Source organism: Microcebus murinus, chromosome 10 (assembly GCF_040939455.1).
Source record: "Microcebus murinus isolate Inina chromosome 10, M.murinus_Inina_mat1.0, whole genome shotgun sequence".
Classification (NCBI taxonomy): Eukaryota; Metazoa; Chordata; class Mammalia; order Primates; family Cheirogaleidae; genus Microcebus; species Microcebus murinus.
The window spans coordinates 10,941,423-10,957,911 of NC_134113.1; the positions used below are offsets into that span (position 1 = coordinate 10,941,423).

Consider the following 16,489-nt stretch of genomic DNA (forward strand, 5'->3'; position numbering starts at 1 on the left):
GGAAACAGCACAAGGCTAGAAGTCAGCAGGGTCTAGCTCTCTTCCCGGCTTGGGCTGCAGTCTGCTGTGCGACCTTGGGCCAAAGACTTGTCCTCCCTGGACCACAGTGTCCCTGCTGGTCAGATGATCAGATTAGATCACCTCTAAGGATCTTCCAGGATATTCTGCTGTTTGATTGTTCCCCAAATAGGGAATCCGAGGCCTGGAGACGAGCCCTGGCCAAGAACACTCTGCCCAGCTCTAAGTGTTGACTGGGGGTTAGCACCCAAAGCCCCGGGCTTGAGTATGTACTCTCAGGTCTCTGCACCCCTGCGCCTCCCTCCTCCGGGGCCAGCCCTGAACGAAAGCCTTGCCTCGTCCCCATGCTCAAGGGCGGTGGGCACCCCGGTGGGTTGGAGAGCCTTCTCTCTGTAGGGCGCTGGGCTCCCCTCCACTAGCCGTGTGGCCCCGGGCAAGTCACTGCAGCTGCCGACTCCAGCTCCCTCTCCCAGCTGTCCCGAGGCTGTGGTGGGACTAGCAGAAATAATGGACAGAGATACCCTGTGGGGACCGGAAGCCACTAGAGAGACAGGCCTGGCCCAGGCAGTAACTGGCCCAGGCGGTAAGTCCTAACACTCGTGGAACGGAGGGTGGGAGAGGGTGGGGCACTTGTCTTTGCACAGAGGTCTCAGGCCCCAGAAGCCAGGGCAAAGAGCCAGGGCCTCGGCCTTTGCCAAACTTCCCCCAGCCTAACTGGAAGGAAACTGAGGCAGGACGCTGCCTAGACCCAGGGGCACGCAGACTGCCCCCTATGAATTTCTTGAGCTCCAGAAGACCAGGAGTTTGAACCAATAACACTGGCAGAGTTCCAGAGAGGAGGACTTTGTTGTTCATGGGTCTTGGGGGCTGACCTGGCTGCCACCCTCACACAGTATGACCCGAAGAGGTCACGCCCGATCACTCACTCAGCAGACAGGCATTGAGCCCTCCCCAGTGGCCGGCAGGAGGGACCCACGCACTGGGTTCTCGCTCCATCACTGCAGGGTGAGGTGGTACAGCAGAGGAAGAGCGCTAGCAGGCTCCCCGTCCAACGTGAAGGGACCTCACACCCTTTCCTGCTCTGTCTAGGCCTTTGAATCGAAGGAGACCCCCGTGGCCCAGCAAAGAGTTAAGCAAAGGAAATCCCCCTGTCTGGCAGAGCCCTGGTGGAGGGAGGGAGCAGGAGGAGGGGCGCCGGGAGCCAGCTCAGCCGCTCCCGCCCTGGCCCTGCCTCCCTGCATCCCTTCCTCCCGCCTCCCCAGCTGGGCCTGGGGTTCTGGGCCAGCAGCCACTTAGTGTGCTGACATGGGCCAAGGAGCCAGAGGCCCTGCAGTGGCCCCGGATCCGTGAGCCAAGCGGGAGGCCGCAGGACACAAGGTGAGTGACCTGAGGCTCCTGGGACTCCTCTCCTCCCTCCTCACTTCCTGGATGAATCTGGGGCCCTGCTCTCTCCCTCTGACCCGCCAGCCTCTCAGGCTCTCCTCTCCCCACTCCCCCCTGCCCCTGCAGAGCCCCGCTTTGCTCCTGGCCTATACCACCCTGCCTGGACACACACCAGCTCTGCTCAGCTCAGCTTCCTTGGACCCCAGACCGAGAAGGGTTGCCCAGCCACCTCTCTCCCCCAGAGAGACCCCAAATCCCCAGTGGAAGCAGCAGGGACCCCAAAAGTCCCCCTGATGGCATGGTCCCCCATGCTTGGTCCCTGCCTGGCACCCTCCCCAGGGTTAGCCAGTGATCCTAGCTGTGGTTATTATTCCTCATGTTAAAGGCTTCCTGCTTCCTGCCCCTCAGGCCAGGCTCTGTGTCTCTGAGCTTTCGACTCTCGTCTGGCTGGGGCCAATGGGAAACAGAGATGTCACCAAACCATGCCAATCCTCTGGGGAAGTTCTGTTTCTTCCCATCCCGTGCAGACACAGGGAAGACACAAAAGTCAGAACATAGTTTTTAAAAGTCTTTTGCAAGTCAGGCACTTTCCTACACTGAAGTCCTCTCAGACAACCCGGGAAGGAAGTGGTGGTGTCATCTCCTTGCAAATGTCAAGGAGTGGGAAGCCCAAGGAGGGGAAGCCACCAGCCACGGGTCACAGCTTGTAAACTACGCTGGGACCTCGGTTCTGACTCTGAGACCTCAGCTTTTCTCAGGAAATCACAGCTATGGCCAGGAAAAATAAAGGAATTTTGCTCTTCTCAAAACCACTGAGATCTGTCGTTTACGAGTAAAAGGTGAGGATGACAACGTCAGAGAGGGACGATGTGGCCCTCTGAGGCCGCGCCCTGCTTGTGGGGCAGAACCCGGAGACCTGACCAGCGTGGGCAGAGCAGAGCTTGGGGAGGGTCCCCTCCAGGAAAGGGTGGGTGGGTCTGCAGACTGCCCGCCCCCCTCCTGCACCCCCCAGCTGGGGGTGGGGAGGAAGCGGACCGGGCTCCTGCCCCTTCAAACCCGCTCTCACCTCGGTGCTCAGTGACATAGTCTGGTATTTTAAAAGGTAATAATTTTATCTTCTCGACATGTATTAACCACAGAAAAATATTTTTGAATTGTACGAAATGTTAAAGGAGAACAAAAAGGAAATAAACAAAGAAACGCCAGAAGTGTAAAAACCAGTCTGGTTTCAAAAGCGGAGTTTCTGATGGTGCGATAACTCACCGCCAGCCCCCAAAGGCTGCCACCACCTCAAAGGCTCTTTGCCTGGCTTCCTGCCCACCAGCCCCAGGCCTGTCCCCAGAGCCTGGTGTCCAGGCTACTTCCTGCCCCTCTCCTGGAACTCTGGACCCCTTCTCGGCCAAGGCCAAAGACAGATCCTCCCAAACCCTTAGACTTCTCTGCTCCTTTGAATTTTCCAGACCTTCTGGTCCTGTCGCCTAATTTCAGTTTACCTCCTTGGCAGCTGATTGGCAGGTCTATGATGATTGACATAACCACCTTCCAATGAATTAACTCTCTCTGGAGCTTTCCTGGCCGGGCTTCTGGGTAAGGTTGTGTAGGATGTTGACTGCTCAAAGGTGCTGAAGGGTGAAGTGGGCTAGCACCAGCCCTTGCCAAGCTGCACGCCCTCAGCTTTGCATTCCTCCAAAGAGGACTTCTTTTTGTTTCTAATTTGTCCCTCCAGAGGGGCGTTGCCTTCCGCTTTGCATGAAGGCGCTGTAAAGGCTAGTGACGCCTGTAGTCCATGACTCGGGGCATCTGCTCCTGACCTCTCCACGGCGCAGTTTCAGCATCACCACGAATAGCCCTGCTCGTGTCCTCTCCTGCACGCTGCTTCCCGTCTGCTGGAATAAATGAACCCTCCGAGCTCCCTTGTCGGAACCATGGTGTTCCCACGCCAGAGTGTAGGCTCAGCCACATGTCCTCTCTCCTGGGAACAAGCTTGCAGAGTCCTTTGTGTTTGTCCCTTGTGCCCACTAATTGATGGTGGAGTCAGTGCCAGGATAACACGCCAGAGAGAGGCTCAAGGGTGGGAAAAGCATTTGAGGGTCTCAGTGGTTACCAGTCATGGGCAGCTGGGCCATCCTCTCACCGGCCCCAGCAAAGGCCTCCTGGGACCCTCGTCTTGGCTGTGGCTGTGCAGAGGACTTCCTCCTTCCCAGGCACGGGGGTGGCAGAAGTCTCCATGGACTGGGTGCCAGGGACTCAGCGTCCAGGCCTGCCCTGCCTCAAGTCTCCTAGTGGGAACTTGCTTCCATGTGCAGGCCTCAGTCTTCTTGTCTGTTAACTGGGAGCAGTCACACTCCCTCCCGAGTTATGTCAGGAGTGCACTTGCTGGGGGTGGCAGCAGCCACCCTGAGCATTGGCACATCATAGATGTTGAGTGACATGTAGTTCCTGTCCCTCCTTCCTTGTTCCAGGTCACCATGGAGATAGCCACCCTGGGTCCCCTCTGGGCTGCCCTCCTGCTCCCTCTCTTGGTGTTTGGGGTCCCCACAGATGAGCCCACCTCCGGGGAAGCTGTGGCCTCTACCCTCACTGGGGGCTGCCGACGGTGCTGTGACTCCCTGGCCCCTGCCGATGCTGCACATGTGTCCCCAGCCTCTCCGTCCGGCCTCCCGTATGTCCTGCCTGAGGTCAGGCCCTACATTAACATCACCATCCTGAAGGGTGAGTACCCAGCCCGCCTGGTGGGGCAGGGAGGGCCAGGGGAGAGGGGGAACAAGGGAAACCAGCACAGAGAACTGTCCCAGACCCTCTTCCATGCACGTGGAACTGAGTCCCCACTGTGTGGCAGGACTGTTCTGAACACTGAGGGTGGCGTTGGGACCAAACCAGGCAAAGCTGCCTCGGCCTGGGCTCCTTTCTCATGGAGGTGGGCAATGAGCAATAAAATATTCCCCAAGTTAATGGGAGGGAATGTTCAATGGTGATAAATGCTCCGGGAGATGTCAAGGTGGTTGGGGCGAGGGGCATTGAGAGTGCAGGCCTGGGCGTGGCAGGCCTGGGCACAGGGTTGCACACTGATGGGGAGTGGTCAGCCTGCGCCCGGGGCAGGGGTGGGCCTGGAGTGTTTCAGGAGCAGGGCGGGAGAGGTGGCAGGGCTCAGATCATGCAGGGCCTTGTCTTTAGTGGCCACAGTCAGGACTCAGGCTCCTCTGGGTGTGGTGGTGGGGGGGCAGGGGTGGGTTTGAGCAGAGGAGAGACCTGATTGGACCTAGGTTTCAAATGGATCCTTCTGGGTGGATCCAAGATCCTTCTTGGTTGGGAAGACCCCAACCAAGACCCCAACCATGCCTGGGTCCCCAGCTGGGCTTCTCCCTCAGAGACCTGCAGTGCACCCCACCACAACGCACGTCCTTGCCAGCCTGGGCCTGGGGACCCCAGTCAGACCCTCCCTGCCGGGCAAAGGGAACAAGTTTGCTCTGGGGACAGACCAGATTCTGAGTGCCACGCCTTCTGCTCCTGAGCTGGGTGTTCCTGGGCAAGTCATTTGACCTTTCCATGAAGTGGAGACGGTCACAGTGTCTTCTTAGAGGGGTGCGTGGGGAGGCAACGTCTGGCATTCAGCAGGTACTCAATACATGCCTGCGCCTTCTCTGGGCCTGGGCAGGGGCAGGGCCTTCCACAGACAGATGTGGTGTGGGGACCTCCTTGGCACAGGCCCAGGTGCCCACCCTGACTTCTCCCCTACTCGTCCCACAGGTGACAAAGGGGACCGAGGCCCACTGGGCACACCAGGGAAGCTGGGCAAGGAGGGTCCCCGGGGGGACCGTGGCCCACAGGGCAGCAAGGGCTCGAAGGGGCAGGCGGGCAGCCCGGGTGCCCCGTGCCGGACGCACTCCTCGGCCTTCTCGGTGGGCCGCAAGGCGGCGCTGCACAGCAGCGAGGGCTTCCAGCCGCTGCTCTTCGACACGGTCTTCGTGAACCCGGACGGGCACTTCGACATGGCCGCTGGCCGCTTTGTCGCCCCCCTGCGCGGCCTCTACTTCTTCAGCCTCAACGTGCACAGCTGGAACTTCAAGGAGACCTACGTGCACGTGGTGCACAACGAGGAGGCGGCCGTCATCCTGTACGCGCAGCCCAGCGACCGCAGCATCATGCAGAGCCAGAGCGTGATGCTGGCCCTGGCGCCCGGCGACCACGTCTGGGTGCGGCTCTTCAAGCGCGAGCGTGAGAACGCCGTCTACAGCGACGATGTGGACACCTACATCACCTTCAGCGGCCACCTCATCAAGCCCGAGGACGACTGAGCGCCTCCAGGTCACCCTCCCAGCTGGGCAGGTCCCACCCCCTGCAGGGCTCAGTTTGCATCTCTGTAAAGGGGGCCAGGTGGCCCCAGGGACCTGGCATCCTGGGGCGGCCCCTACTTTCCTTACTGCCAGCATCCCTCCCAGACCGTTTCCGTTCCTCTCTCCTCTCTTGGACATATTTTAAGAAACTTTCTACCTAAATATTCTAGAACTTTCCCAACCATGTAGCCCAGCACTTCTCACACTTGAATGTGCTTGTGAGTCACGTGGGGATCTTGTTAAAATGCAGATTCTAATTTAGCAGGTCCAGAGGGGGCCCAGGATTCTGCATTTCTAACGAGCTCCTGGGTGACGTTGGTGCTGTCAGTCTATGAACCACACTTGGATAATCCAACCACACTCTAGAACTTTCCCAACATCCCAGTACTTTCTGAACATTCTGGAATCCTCCAAACATTCTGGAATTCTCCCATTACTCTAGGACTGCCCCTCCTGCTCTCTCTGCCCCTCTGCCTTCTCTCTGTCTCCTCTGCGGCCACCGTTCATTTCCTCACTCGCCAAACGCTGAGCGCGTCTCTGCGCCGGGCCCTGCCCCTGCCCTCAGGGAGAGCCCGTCCGGCCCAGGTTGGGGACAGATGTGCACGTGGAGATTTTACGCAGACGCAGAGAACACACAGGGCTGTCCTGGGCAGTCTGTGTCTGGGTGTCCAGGTGCTGCAGATCTCTCCTAACCCACTGCTCCCCGAGCTAGGGGTATCCCCTTCCCATTCCTCACCCTCCTGCCCAGTGCTCCTCATTAAAGCAAACCCCAGAGGGGCCTTGGCCAGGTCAAGGGTCCTGTGAGGAGAGGACTCAGGAGTTTGGGGGCATTTGGGGCTGAAGGGCCCCTGGGGAATGCAGCCCAGACTCCCAGCTCCCCACACTGCTGGTGTGGTGACTGGTGAGGCCCCCTGCCCTCCACACTGGCATCCCTCCCAGCCTCCTCCTGGGGCTCTGCCAGGGCCTTGCTCAGTCCTCCTGCCAAAGGTGCCTGAGCCTCAGTTTCCCCAGGACTTCCAGCCACTGTCAGACACAGATGTCTGTCCCTCGGTGCTCTCTGACCCTCCTTGCCCCTCACGCCAGCCCAGCGTCCCCAACTCTCCAGGCTTTATCAAGGTGCTAAGGCCCCGGTGGGCAGCTGCCACTCACAGAGCCCTCCTCTGGCCTGGTGCTGCCCTATGTCATTGCAGGTGATGGGCCAGATGGAAGGCACGGGGCTTCGAGCCCTTCTCAGGCCTGGCGACCTGAAGCAGGAAACATTCCAGTCACTCAGGCCCTCCTCTGAGCCATGCTGCCTAGAAAGGCACTGCGGGAGGCCGAGGCAAAGAGGGGACAGCAGGCCTCTGTCTCTTCTCCCTCTCCCAGGGTGGGCGGCCTGGCGGCCCCCTGGCCTTCCTCTCTCCCACTCCAGGTGGCCTGACCTCCTCCCCTGCGAGGGGCAGTCGCCACCCATTGGTGCTTCTGCAGACTCCGGGGCAGAGGGCCCTGGGGGTGGTCTCTGGTGCTCACAGCCACGGGAGCCGTGGCCACGTGGCCGGGTCATTGGAGCAGGGCCTGAGCCAGTGCCAGGAAGACTGGTGCTATGACCACCCCGGCCTGCCCGCGCCCCTGCCCTGCTTGTCCAGTGTGATTAAAGGATGCTGTGTCCTCTTGGCAATCCAGACTGGTTCTTTCTGCTTGGGTCCCTTTGCCTACCCAGGGAAGGCGGCAGGTCCTGGTCCCTCCGGGGCAGGGATCCAGGGCTCCACTCTGTGTGCTCCCCACCCACAAAGAAACCAGCCCCCTCGGTCAGTCACACAGCCTCAGCCCGCTGTGCCTCTCCCTGGCTGACCTCGGGCAAGTCCCCACATCTCTGAGCCTCGGTTTCCTGTCTGCAAAATGGGGATGATGATAATCTACCTCATGCGGTGGCTGTGAGGATTAGTGAGGTTGCCCGGCGAGTACCACGTTTGTCCTCGAACCCGCACCTATTGAGCACCTACTGTGTGGCACGGAGCCTGCAGCTCAGATCACCATCGGTCACCTCCCCTTCAAGAACAGCCATGGATTGGCATTCTGGTAAGGCACTCGGAACTGTCAAGCGAACTGCAGTGCCTCCCCTGGGGACTCTGTCTCGTGTGCTGTGTCTCACATCTACGGGAACTGTCGATGCTGTCTGCAGGAACACACGCCCGGCGTTTTACAGTGGGACACCTTGACGCTTGGTCTCTCTGGTATGTTGGCGGGTTCTGACTCTCTAAGTCAGCCTCACGAAAACACAGGGGCTGGCTGGAAAGTATCCAGCGATGTAATACGAAATATAGAGACATTTACTGAAGAAGATACAAGGTACGAGAAACGTTGTACATAGGACAGTGACCCCTCAGTCCCCTTCTAAGTAGGCACCTTGGGACCTCACACCGTTCTCCCGGCATCTCGTAACCTAACCCGTACGCGCCCAACATGCTCAGGTGTTCTGCTTGTTGCAGGCCTTCCAGAACGTGGATCTCTTTCAACAGATTCCCGACCCTCTTTGAAGCATTTGTGCCACACTTTTATTTGTGCCGTACTCATTGCTTTGTCCCCGAAAGCCTTCTGAATCATCCGAATAGTTTCCGAGGAGGAATGTTCAGGCTTAACACAAAATCTGATGCAGAGCTGTTGCTCTACTTGCTCAGTCATTTAGAATGTGACTGCCACAGCACACACGCTCACCGAACGGCGTCTAGCGCCCGCGGACTAGGACAGTGACGTCATCCCAGTCCGCGCATGCGCATCCCAGTCCGCGCTCCTTGGCCGCCGGGTTACACCGGCGTGTGCAGACCGTTCTTGTTATATTAACAGTGGCTGGATTCTTTCCGGACAGCCCCTCGTATAGCTAAAGTAACGTCGCTTCCCCTACTGAGCTGACGGGGTGCCCTTCCCTGCTCCGTGTTGTTCCTGCCCTGTGCCACGGGGCTCTGGGCACCGCGTGGACAAAGCATGCTACAAAGGGGCAGCCATCCACACCCGCCCGGACGCAGCCCACCGCAGGGGTGGACGCGGGTCTCTGTTCCTGGACACCCCCGCCCCCCTGCTGAAGGAAGGCTTCTCACCACACCTGAGTGCCTGGTGGCTCTCAGCGAAGAGGCCCTTCACGTGGCAGAGGCCACCCACGGGAGTGGCTGCTCTTGGTCCAGGTTCTGTTTGCACAAGATCGGCCTAACCAGCCTCGGGCTTGGGCCTCGGGAGGGAGGCTGGCCGGAGTGCCAGCCAGCAGCCTTTGTCTCGGGCGCCGCACGGACTGCGGTCTACTGACTGCCGAGGCAGCGAAGCTGTGGGAGCTTCTTGCCAAGTACCTGCAGGAGGATTAAAGTTTGTCCTTTGCAAACTGAAGCCAGACCGCCAGACGTTTCTGGGCGTATGGATTCGGGCGTCCCTTCCGGCGCCCCATCTGACCCGCTGTGAGCACTTCCTCCGTCACGATTCAGGTGCGGCCTGGACTTCCTGGGCCAGATTTTTGCACTGGATCCCAGTTCCTGACTTGGTGGCATAGCCCTGATGGGTGGTGAGAGCCACTGGATCTTTGTGATGGAACTTCTCCCAGCAGGCAAGTTCTTGGTGGGGGTTGGACAAGGACCCCTGGGAAACTGCTGCCAGGTCTGTGGGGCACGGCGTCCCCCAGGAGGTCTGCAATGCTTAGTCCTGGTGACTTCAGCGAGCTGGCCAAATGCCCACGTAGCCACCTCCAGGGTAATCCCTCTCAGTTACGTATTTTGAAAATGACGTTCCCTCCCTGAAATGTTAGGCATCCAAGGAAGGGGACAGATAGGAGGGCCAGGAGGGGAAGCGGCTCTGGGAAATGAAAAATACTCCAGATGGGTCATCAGGGGACCTCACCTCCACTTTGCCATTGCTTTGAGGGATGGCCTGGGCCAAATGCAGAGAATAGTGAAGGCAAAAGAGTGATCGTACGTTGACCTGAGTTAAAATCAGGTCAAGTGGCTGGTATACAGGTGGCTGAGCTTGGCATGTCCCTGGTGACCTGCTGTTTGAATAGGTGGGCTGGCTCCCTTCCGTGGGCTTGGGTAGGGTGTGTCTGGGAGTTCTCAGCCCTCCTGGGCAGAGGATCTGCACAGGAGCTTCTCTGTGACGTGGGGGTGTGGGGAAGGGAGTGGGGAATGCTGGTGGGGGTGATCTTAGAAGGCTTCTTAATGGAGGAGACATTTGAGAAGGGCCTTGGAGGATGGATAGGAGTTTGAAGGGCACATGATATGGGGAAAGGGGGCAATGGGGGAAAGGGTTGGAGGTGGCCAGTGCAGCCTATGCCCTGGGCGGGGAGAGAGACCTGCATGTTAGGTCAATGTTTGGAGAGGAGGCAGAGCGAGCAGGCAGACCACTCTGCCCACGGCCAGGGGGAGCCCAGGCCGTGGAGGGTGAGATGGAGGCAGTGAGGGGCCTGTGCTGTGGTCCGGGGGGGACACGTGGCAGCTGGGAACTGAGTGACTGCTGGATGTCATCCTGGGGGAGAAGGTGTGTCCCTACTGGACTTTGAAGTTGGTGAGAGATTCCATAGCAGAGGGGGGGGGAGGAGGGCGGCCAGGTTTGAGGTCGGGGACATCCAGCTTGGATAAAGGGTCCACCAGGCTCTGTTGCGCCTACAAGAATTTTCTCCGACAGCAAGAGGTAAGCAGGCCTGGGTGCCAGGAGGCAGCTTCCTGCCCCAGCTCTGCCCGGGAGGGCACCTGCTGGGCTGGAGGACTGGAGGATGCTGGGTGACTCGTTCAGCCTCCTTGGGCCCCCACCTTGTGCATCTGTAACATCAGATTCAAAATCCCTTTTCTCTCGCCCCTCCCAGGCTATAGGGGGTCACTACCTTTTCAGAACCCCAAACCAGGGCCTGTGGGGGAGTGGCAATGGGCAGCCAATGGGAAATCAGTGCCAGCTGTCCCAGGAAATACGAAGTGCACGCTGGAGAAGTTAGAGGGAAGGGAGAGTGCCCGGACTGTGGGGTGCACGGGTCCACGGGCTCCCGGGAGCAGTTCCTGGCTCAGAGCACGCAACGTCATTTTTCCCGTAGTGTGACCTGAGCTTGCCACTTCCTCTCTGTGAGTCTCAGTCTGTTCCGACCGAAGACTGAGTGTGACGATGTGTCTGTGCACTAGCAGCATCTTGCGCACAGTGCCAGACGGCGCCCGTGAAGGACTGTCACTGAGCATGGCGGGAGGGGAGCCCTGGCAGGGGAGGAGGCCCTGCAGCGCCTGTCCTCTCCCCTCCTCCCCCGCTCGGCAGGCCCGTCGCAGTAGCCCCACATGCCACGCGTGCATCTGGGGGAAAGGGGGAACACAGGCAGGAACTCAACACGGGCAGAAACAGATGTCGAGAACATTGTCGGGGAGGCCAGCGGGCGGCCGCGGGGCCAGAGAGGAAGGAGGGATTTCCAGGACAGGAGTCAGGAGTGCTCAGGGCTAAGCCGTGTGTGTGGCTTCGGAGCAGCTGGCCTCCAATGCCAGGACGACAGGCGGCTGGGGGACAGGACCCGGCCAGGGCTGCAGCACAGGGTCAGGATGGGCGGAGGGGGTCGTGGCAGAGGGGTCCGGACACGTGACGGCAGCAGGTGATCCCCAGCGGGCCAGCGGCAGGTGGGCTGGGGCTCCTGCCGTGGCTGACCTCCGTCTGGGTGACTGCAACCCACCCCTGGGGGACAAGTTGACCCGCAAACTCAGACGGACGCGAAATGGACCGTCTTATTTCTCCGAGTCAGCTTCATTTCCGTGAGGCATTCCCAGCAGCTGAAGTTGGAGAAATGTGATCTGGGCCGGCTGGGATTCCTCCTGCCACGTTTCCCTGCAGCTGCATGTCAGTGCCCCTCCCTGGCAGCGGGAGGAGGGCCCGGGCACTCCCGTGTCCACGTGTCATCTGCAGAATTTGGCAACGTCCCATCTGCTCCTGGCTCCTGGTTCTGCTCTCGTACCTGCTGAATCACGCTCATTCCCGCAGAGCCGCCTGGGTCCTCCTGCCCGGAGGGAGGCCCGGGTCCTGGCTGCACACACGCTGCCCTCACAGGTTCCTCGTCTCTCTGAGGGCTCGGCCTGGATGCGGGCCTGCATGGGGCCACGTCTTCCCTGGGTGTCAGCCACCTTCCTGGGGCTCTGTCCAGGTAGAGGAGAATGGCTCCTCTGAAGCTCAGATGCCCTAAACCTGCTGGGGGGATTCAACCTGGAGAGGAGGGGACAGGATCACAGTAGCCAGGAACCCCAATGCCAACCTCTGCGGCCCCCCAGGGGACATCTTGAGCTTCCCTGAGTGCTAGGGGGAGGGCACAGTGAGTGCCAGCTCAGCCTTCCTCTCCCCAAGCTTGTGGCTGAGCTCCTGGGTTTTGAAATGTAAGGACCTGCAAAAAACTCCCTTTCCTCCTCTGCTTTTTGCTCTGTGTTTGCTAGGGTGCTTCTGGCTGCAGGATACACATATTCAACACAAAGCAAAACAAGCAAACACACAACCAAAGTAAGTCCCAGGTAGGGCGGCTCCTGGGCATGCTAATCCAGCCAGGTGTGTCCCACAGTATTTCCACTCTGCGCGCTTAGTGCAACAGCTTTGTCCCTAAGGCCAGCTGCCCTTGGGGCCTCAGCATGGCAGCCACAGGAAGGTGGCTACATGGTTGCCATTCCTGTTCCAGGTGTCCCTGGTGTCCCAGGTATGACAAGGGACAATGAAAGAGAATAAGACATTCTTTTGTCTAGCAGTCTCTCCTCACGGCTCACTGGCCAGAACTGGTCGCATGACCGTACCTAACCCAGCCTCTGGGAAGGAGTATTGGATTATGGGAAACAAGACTTACCCGTGCTCCCTGAGGGGCTGGGCCTGACCCCCAAGGAGATCAGAGTCCCACTAGGTTGGAGTGGGGGTGGGGACAAGCTGTCGGGAGTCCGGCAGGCTCATGTTTCACAAAAGCTCTCTGGGAACAAAATTGTCCCTTGATCACAGTGCGGATCAGTTGTCGGCCCTGCCGTTAGGCTTTGAGCTCCTGGGGCACCGGCACTACAGCAGCCCCTTTGTCACCATCTCCAGGAGTGCTCCCCGACCCTCCCGAGCAGAGCCTGGGCAGCTGAGTGTGTGGTTAAGGCCAAGGGTATTAGGGGCACTGCCTGGGTTCATGTCTGAGCAAATCAGGGCAGGTCCTCTGAGCTGCTCTGTGCCTCAGTTTCCCCACCTGTAAAATGTGGCTGATAATAACTGTATCTACCCCATAGGGCTGTTGCGAGGATTAGAGGAGGGAGCACATCTAAAACACGGGCACATGGGAGGCTCTCCAAGTGCTACAATCTTGTTTTAAGGTGGACACTTTCCCACACTCATTTTACAGAAGGGATTGTAAAGTACAGAGACTGATCAACATCATTCATTCGTGCATCATTTGTTCATGCAGTCAGCGCTATGGATTGATAACTGTGGTAGGCTTGGCCCTGTGCTAGGCACAGCAGACGGAGAGGTGAACGCAAACCCACAGGGTCCCTGCCCTCCCGTGGCTCACAGTCTGATGGGGAGGACGGACTTACACAGACAATCCCAGCAGGACTTCAATTGGGGTGAGTGCTACCCAGGAACCGGGGGAGAAGTGAATTTGGAAGGGGAGGCGGTCAGGGAAGGCCTGTCTGTGGGAGAGGTGGTTCCGCTGAGACCCCAAGATGAGGGGGGAAACGGCACAGCAGGCAGAGAGGCCAGCATAGGTGCAGGCCGGGAGGTGGCAGCTGAGGGAAGCACCTGGAGGCAGGAGCGGGGCAGGTTCTGCAGGACCTGGGGGACTGGCCTCTATCTCACGGGCGGCATGAAGGAGTCACAGGCCTCTCCCAGCCTCGTCCAGGTGGGAACTATCATTTCTCAGAGCACGGCAGGGCAGGACGCCTTGCAGGAGTCTGTGAGGAGCCTTGCACCCTTGGCCCCGCCTGCCGGGGGTGTGCTGGGGCCAGCTTGCAGCAGCTCTCAAGAGTGGATTGCATCTTCTTTTCTCAGCCCCGGGTTGGGAGATGGCCCTGTGTTCTCTTGAAATGGGCATGGTGGCAGTATTTACACCATAGAAATGGGCAGATGTTCCAAGTTACCAGTTTCTAGTTACAGTATTTTATATCATTACAAAACAAGGCCTTGGTTAAAAATGCAGCCCCTGGTGGCAGAAAGCTGCCCCCCCAGTGCAGTTAGCCCCCCGGTGCTGCCATTTGCACAGGGCTGGAGTGCCCGGCCACTCGCAAGTGGGGAAGGGAGTGGGCAGGCTTGGGCGGGGCTGGGTGCAGTGGGGAGGCACTTTGGGTGTGGCCCTCAGGCTCACAGTGACTCCTCTTTTCCAGGGGCCCCTCACTGCTGCCCACCTCCCAAACCTCAACTCCTTCCCCACCCTTGGACCCATCTCTCTATGTCACCCTCCCCAGTATTGGGTGGTTGATGGCTCCAGGGGAGGCCCCAACCCCAGCGGGGCCAGCCTGAGTCCTGCTCCTGGGATCTGGAGGCAGGGCACCAGCTGGGAGCTGGTGCAGCTGAGCACCTTAAGGGTGTGGCCAGGGAGGTGCCAAGGTCCTGGGGCTTCCCTGGTTTCTCCCTCCCTGAGGTTTGGCAGGGGCTCTAGCTTCTTGCCCCCCTCCCCAACATCGTTGGTTTTTTTGTTTTGTTTACTTTAGCTAACAGGAGTTGAGTTCTCAACCAAACGAACTTTAACAAATGTTTACACAGGTCCCCAGAAATGAAGACAGCTTACCTGAGAAGGAGCATTAGAGGGGACAGGTCATTTCTTTTCCTTTTTTTTTTTTTTTTTTTTGAGACAGAGTCTCACTTTGTTGCCCAGGCTAGAGTGAGTGCCATGGTGTCAGCCTAGCTCACAGCAACCTCAAACTCCTGGGCTCAAGCAATCCTCCTGCCTCAGCCTCCCGAGTAGCTGGGACTACAGGCATGTACCACCATGCCCGGCTGATTTTTTCTGTATATTTTTAGTTGGCCAATTAATTTCTTTCTATTTTTAGTAAAGACAGGGTCTTGCTCTTGCTCAGGCTGGTCTCGAACTCCTTAGCTCAAAGGATCCACCCACCTCAGCCTCCCAGAGTGCTAGGATTACAGGCATGAGCCACCTCGCCCTGCCAGGGGACAGGTTATTTCTGTTCTGACACCATTAACCAAGCATCCCCCACAAGATGTAGGGGGGACCCAAAAATACCTGGTGCAGGTCAGCTCCCCTCAAAGGCCCTGATCTGCAGGAAAATGAAAGAAATGCAGTGCCCTGGGGCCAGAAAAGAAGTTTGTATAAGGTGCCAGGGTGGGAGCAACTGACTGTACCCATTTGTGTTTGGGTTTTGAAGGCTGAGTAGGAGTTTTCTAGGAGTAAGGGTAAAGAAAAAGGTTGCAGTAGCAACCTTCTCCAATTCTGTACATTCTAATCCATAAATATTTTTTAAGAGCAAGTCATACAGGCTTTTCTCACATGGAGCTTACAGGCTAGCATGGGCAAAGACATGCACTAGGAAGCATGTGGCACATTTCAGGGAGTTATAAATTGTCTGACAAATTCAGGAGGCATCCCATAGTTTTCCACCTTCCTCCAGTTCTGCCTGGCTCCCTCCTTCCTTCAGATTTTCCTATCACTTTCTCACGAGGTCGACTCTGACCGCCTTGTTTACAATTGTGCTCCTGATCCACAGCACTTGTCATCTTCTAACATCTCATGACATTTACTTGGTTCTGTGGTTATTGTCTGTCTCCCTCCTCCCCCCCACCACCGTGCCACCAGACTGTAAGCTTCACGAGGCAGGCAGCTCTGTTCTGTCCACTGGTATAGCCCAAGTACCTAGGAAAAGAGCTTGGCACATAGTAGCTACTCAGTTAATATTCTTGGACTGGAAGAGCGTGAGTCCTAGAATTTGGGGAGGGTAAGGGGAATGTGTGGAGGAGGGGGACTGGAATAAGCCATCCTCATCCGCAATGTGGAGTCCCTCTGGCTGGCAGTGCCGCCCTCCACGTGCTCAACTTCCAGCCCCAGAAAGGAGCTCCCAGGATTTCGCAGGATTTGTTTGGATGTGCTGTGTGCTTACCTTCTTGATGGCTTCATCTCTTTGGAGATCAGCAGTGAAGTCCTAGAAGCAGCAGGAATCTGTGTGCATGTGCGTGTGTGTGTCTCTGTGTGTGTGTCTGTGTGTGTCTGTGTGTGTGTGTGTCTATGTGTGTGTGTGTGTGTATGCAACAAGGAAGGGAACTTGGGGACAGTGCATGGCTGGTGCGGTCAGGCAGTCGCTCAGTGGACAGGACGAGTAGGGCCCAGGCCTGGCTCTCTCAGGACTTCGAGGTGGCTGGAGAGGAAAACAGGCCTCCTCCTCCTCTCCCTCGTCTTTCTCCCTCCTCCCCCCACCCTCCTCCTCCCGCTGCCAGAGAGAGGGATGGCGGCTTGGGCTCCATCCACCCCCAAGAGGCCAAGCCTGTCATTTTCCCAGCCCCTGGGCAGTGCTGGCTCTGCCTGTGGCAGAGAGCAGACGACACCCCTCTGGCATGGGGTTGCGGGGTGGTGCAGTCTGCCTCTGCCCCTGGCCCTAGGCCCCGCCAGCCCGAGGGGCCGTAGCTCCTCTTGCCCACACTCCTGCTAGGTCTGGGTACCGGCAGCTCCTGTGATGTGGCCACCACAGGGCGTGTGGCCTGGGGCTCGCACCACTGGTAGAGCACTCCCTGCCTCCTCTTAAACAGCACAGCTCTTCTCAGCCCGGCTGGGCCAACACCAAACTTCCTGCAGCTGTTGCGCCTTTCTTCGGGGCCTTCCTGCTGTG

At 58.4% G+C, this 16,489-nt stretch overlaps 1 protein-coding gene across 2 annotated transcripts; it reads left to right on the forward strand.

The window, feature by feature from the left end:
- The first annotated feature begins 1,240 nt into the window (after positions 1-1,240).
- C1QTNF6 (C1q and TNF related 6) lies at positions 1,241-7,392 on the forward strand. Of its 2 annotated transcripts, XM_076007008.1 has the most exons (4): positions 1,244-1,395; positions 2,906-2,988; positions 3,864-4,113; positions 5,149-7,392. In XM_076007008.1, the coding sequence occupies exons 3-4, from the start codon at positions 3,870-3,872 to the stop codon at positions 5,694-5,696; spliced, it is 792 nt and encodes a 263-aa protein (XP_075863123.1). In that variant the 5' UTR covers positions 1,244-1,395; positions 2,906-2,988; positions 3,864-3,869; the 3' UTR covers positions 5,697-7,392. The 2 variants fall into 2 exon arrangements, with proteins under 2 accessions (XP_075863122.1, XP_075863123.1); XM_076007007.1 differs by lacking the exon at positions 2,906-2,988 and having other exon boundaries at positions 1,241-1,395.
- The last annotated feature ends 9,097 nt before the right edge of the window (positions 7,393-16,489 follow it).

Coding starts and splice junctions, on each gene's coding strand:
- C1QTNF6 (XM_076007007.1), top strand. CDS start 3,870: ATGGAGATAGCCACCCTGGGTCCCCTCTGGGCTGCCCTCCTGCTCCCT. Junction 4,114..5,148: donor TAACATCACCATCCTGAAGG/GTGAGTACCCAG, acceptor CTCGTCCCACAG/GTGACAAAGGGGACCGAGGC.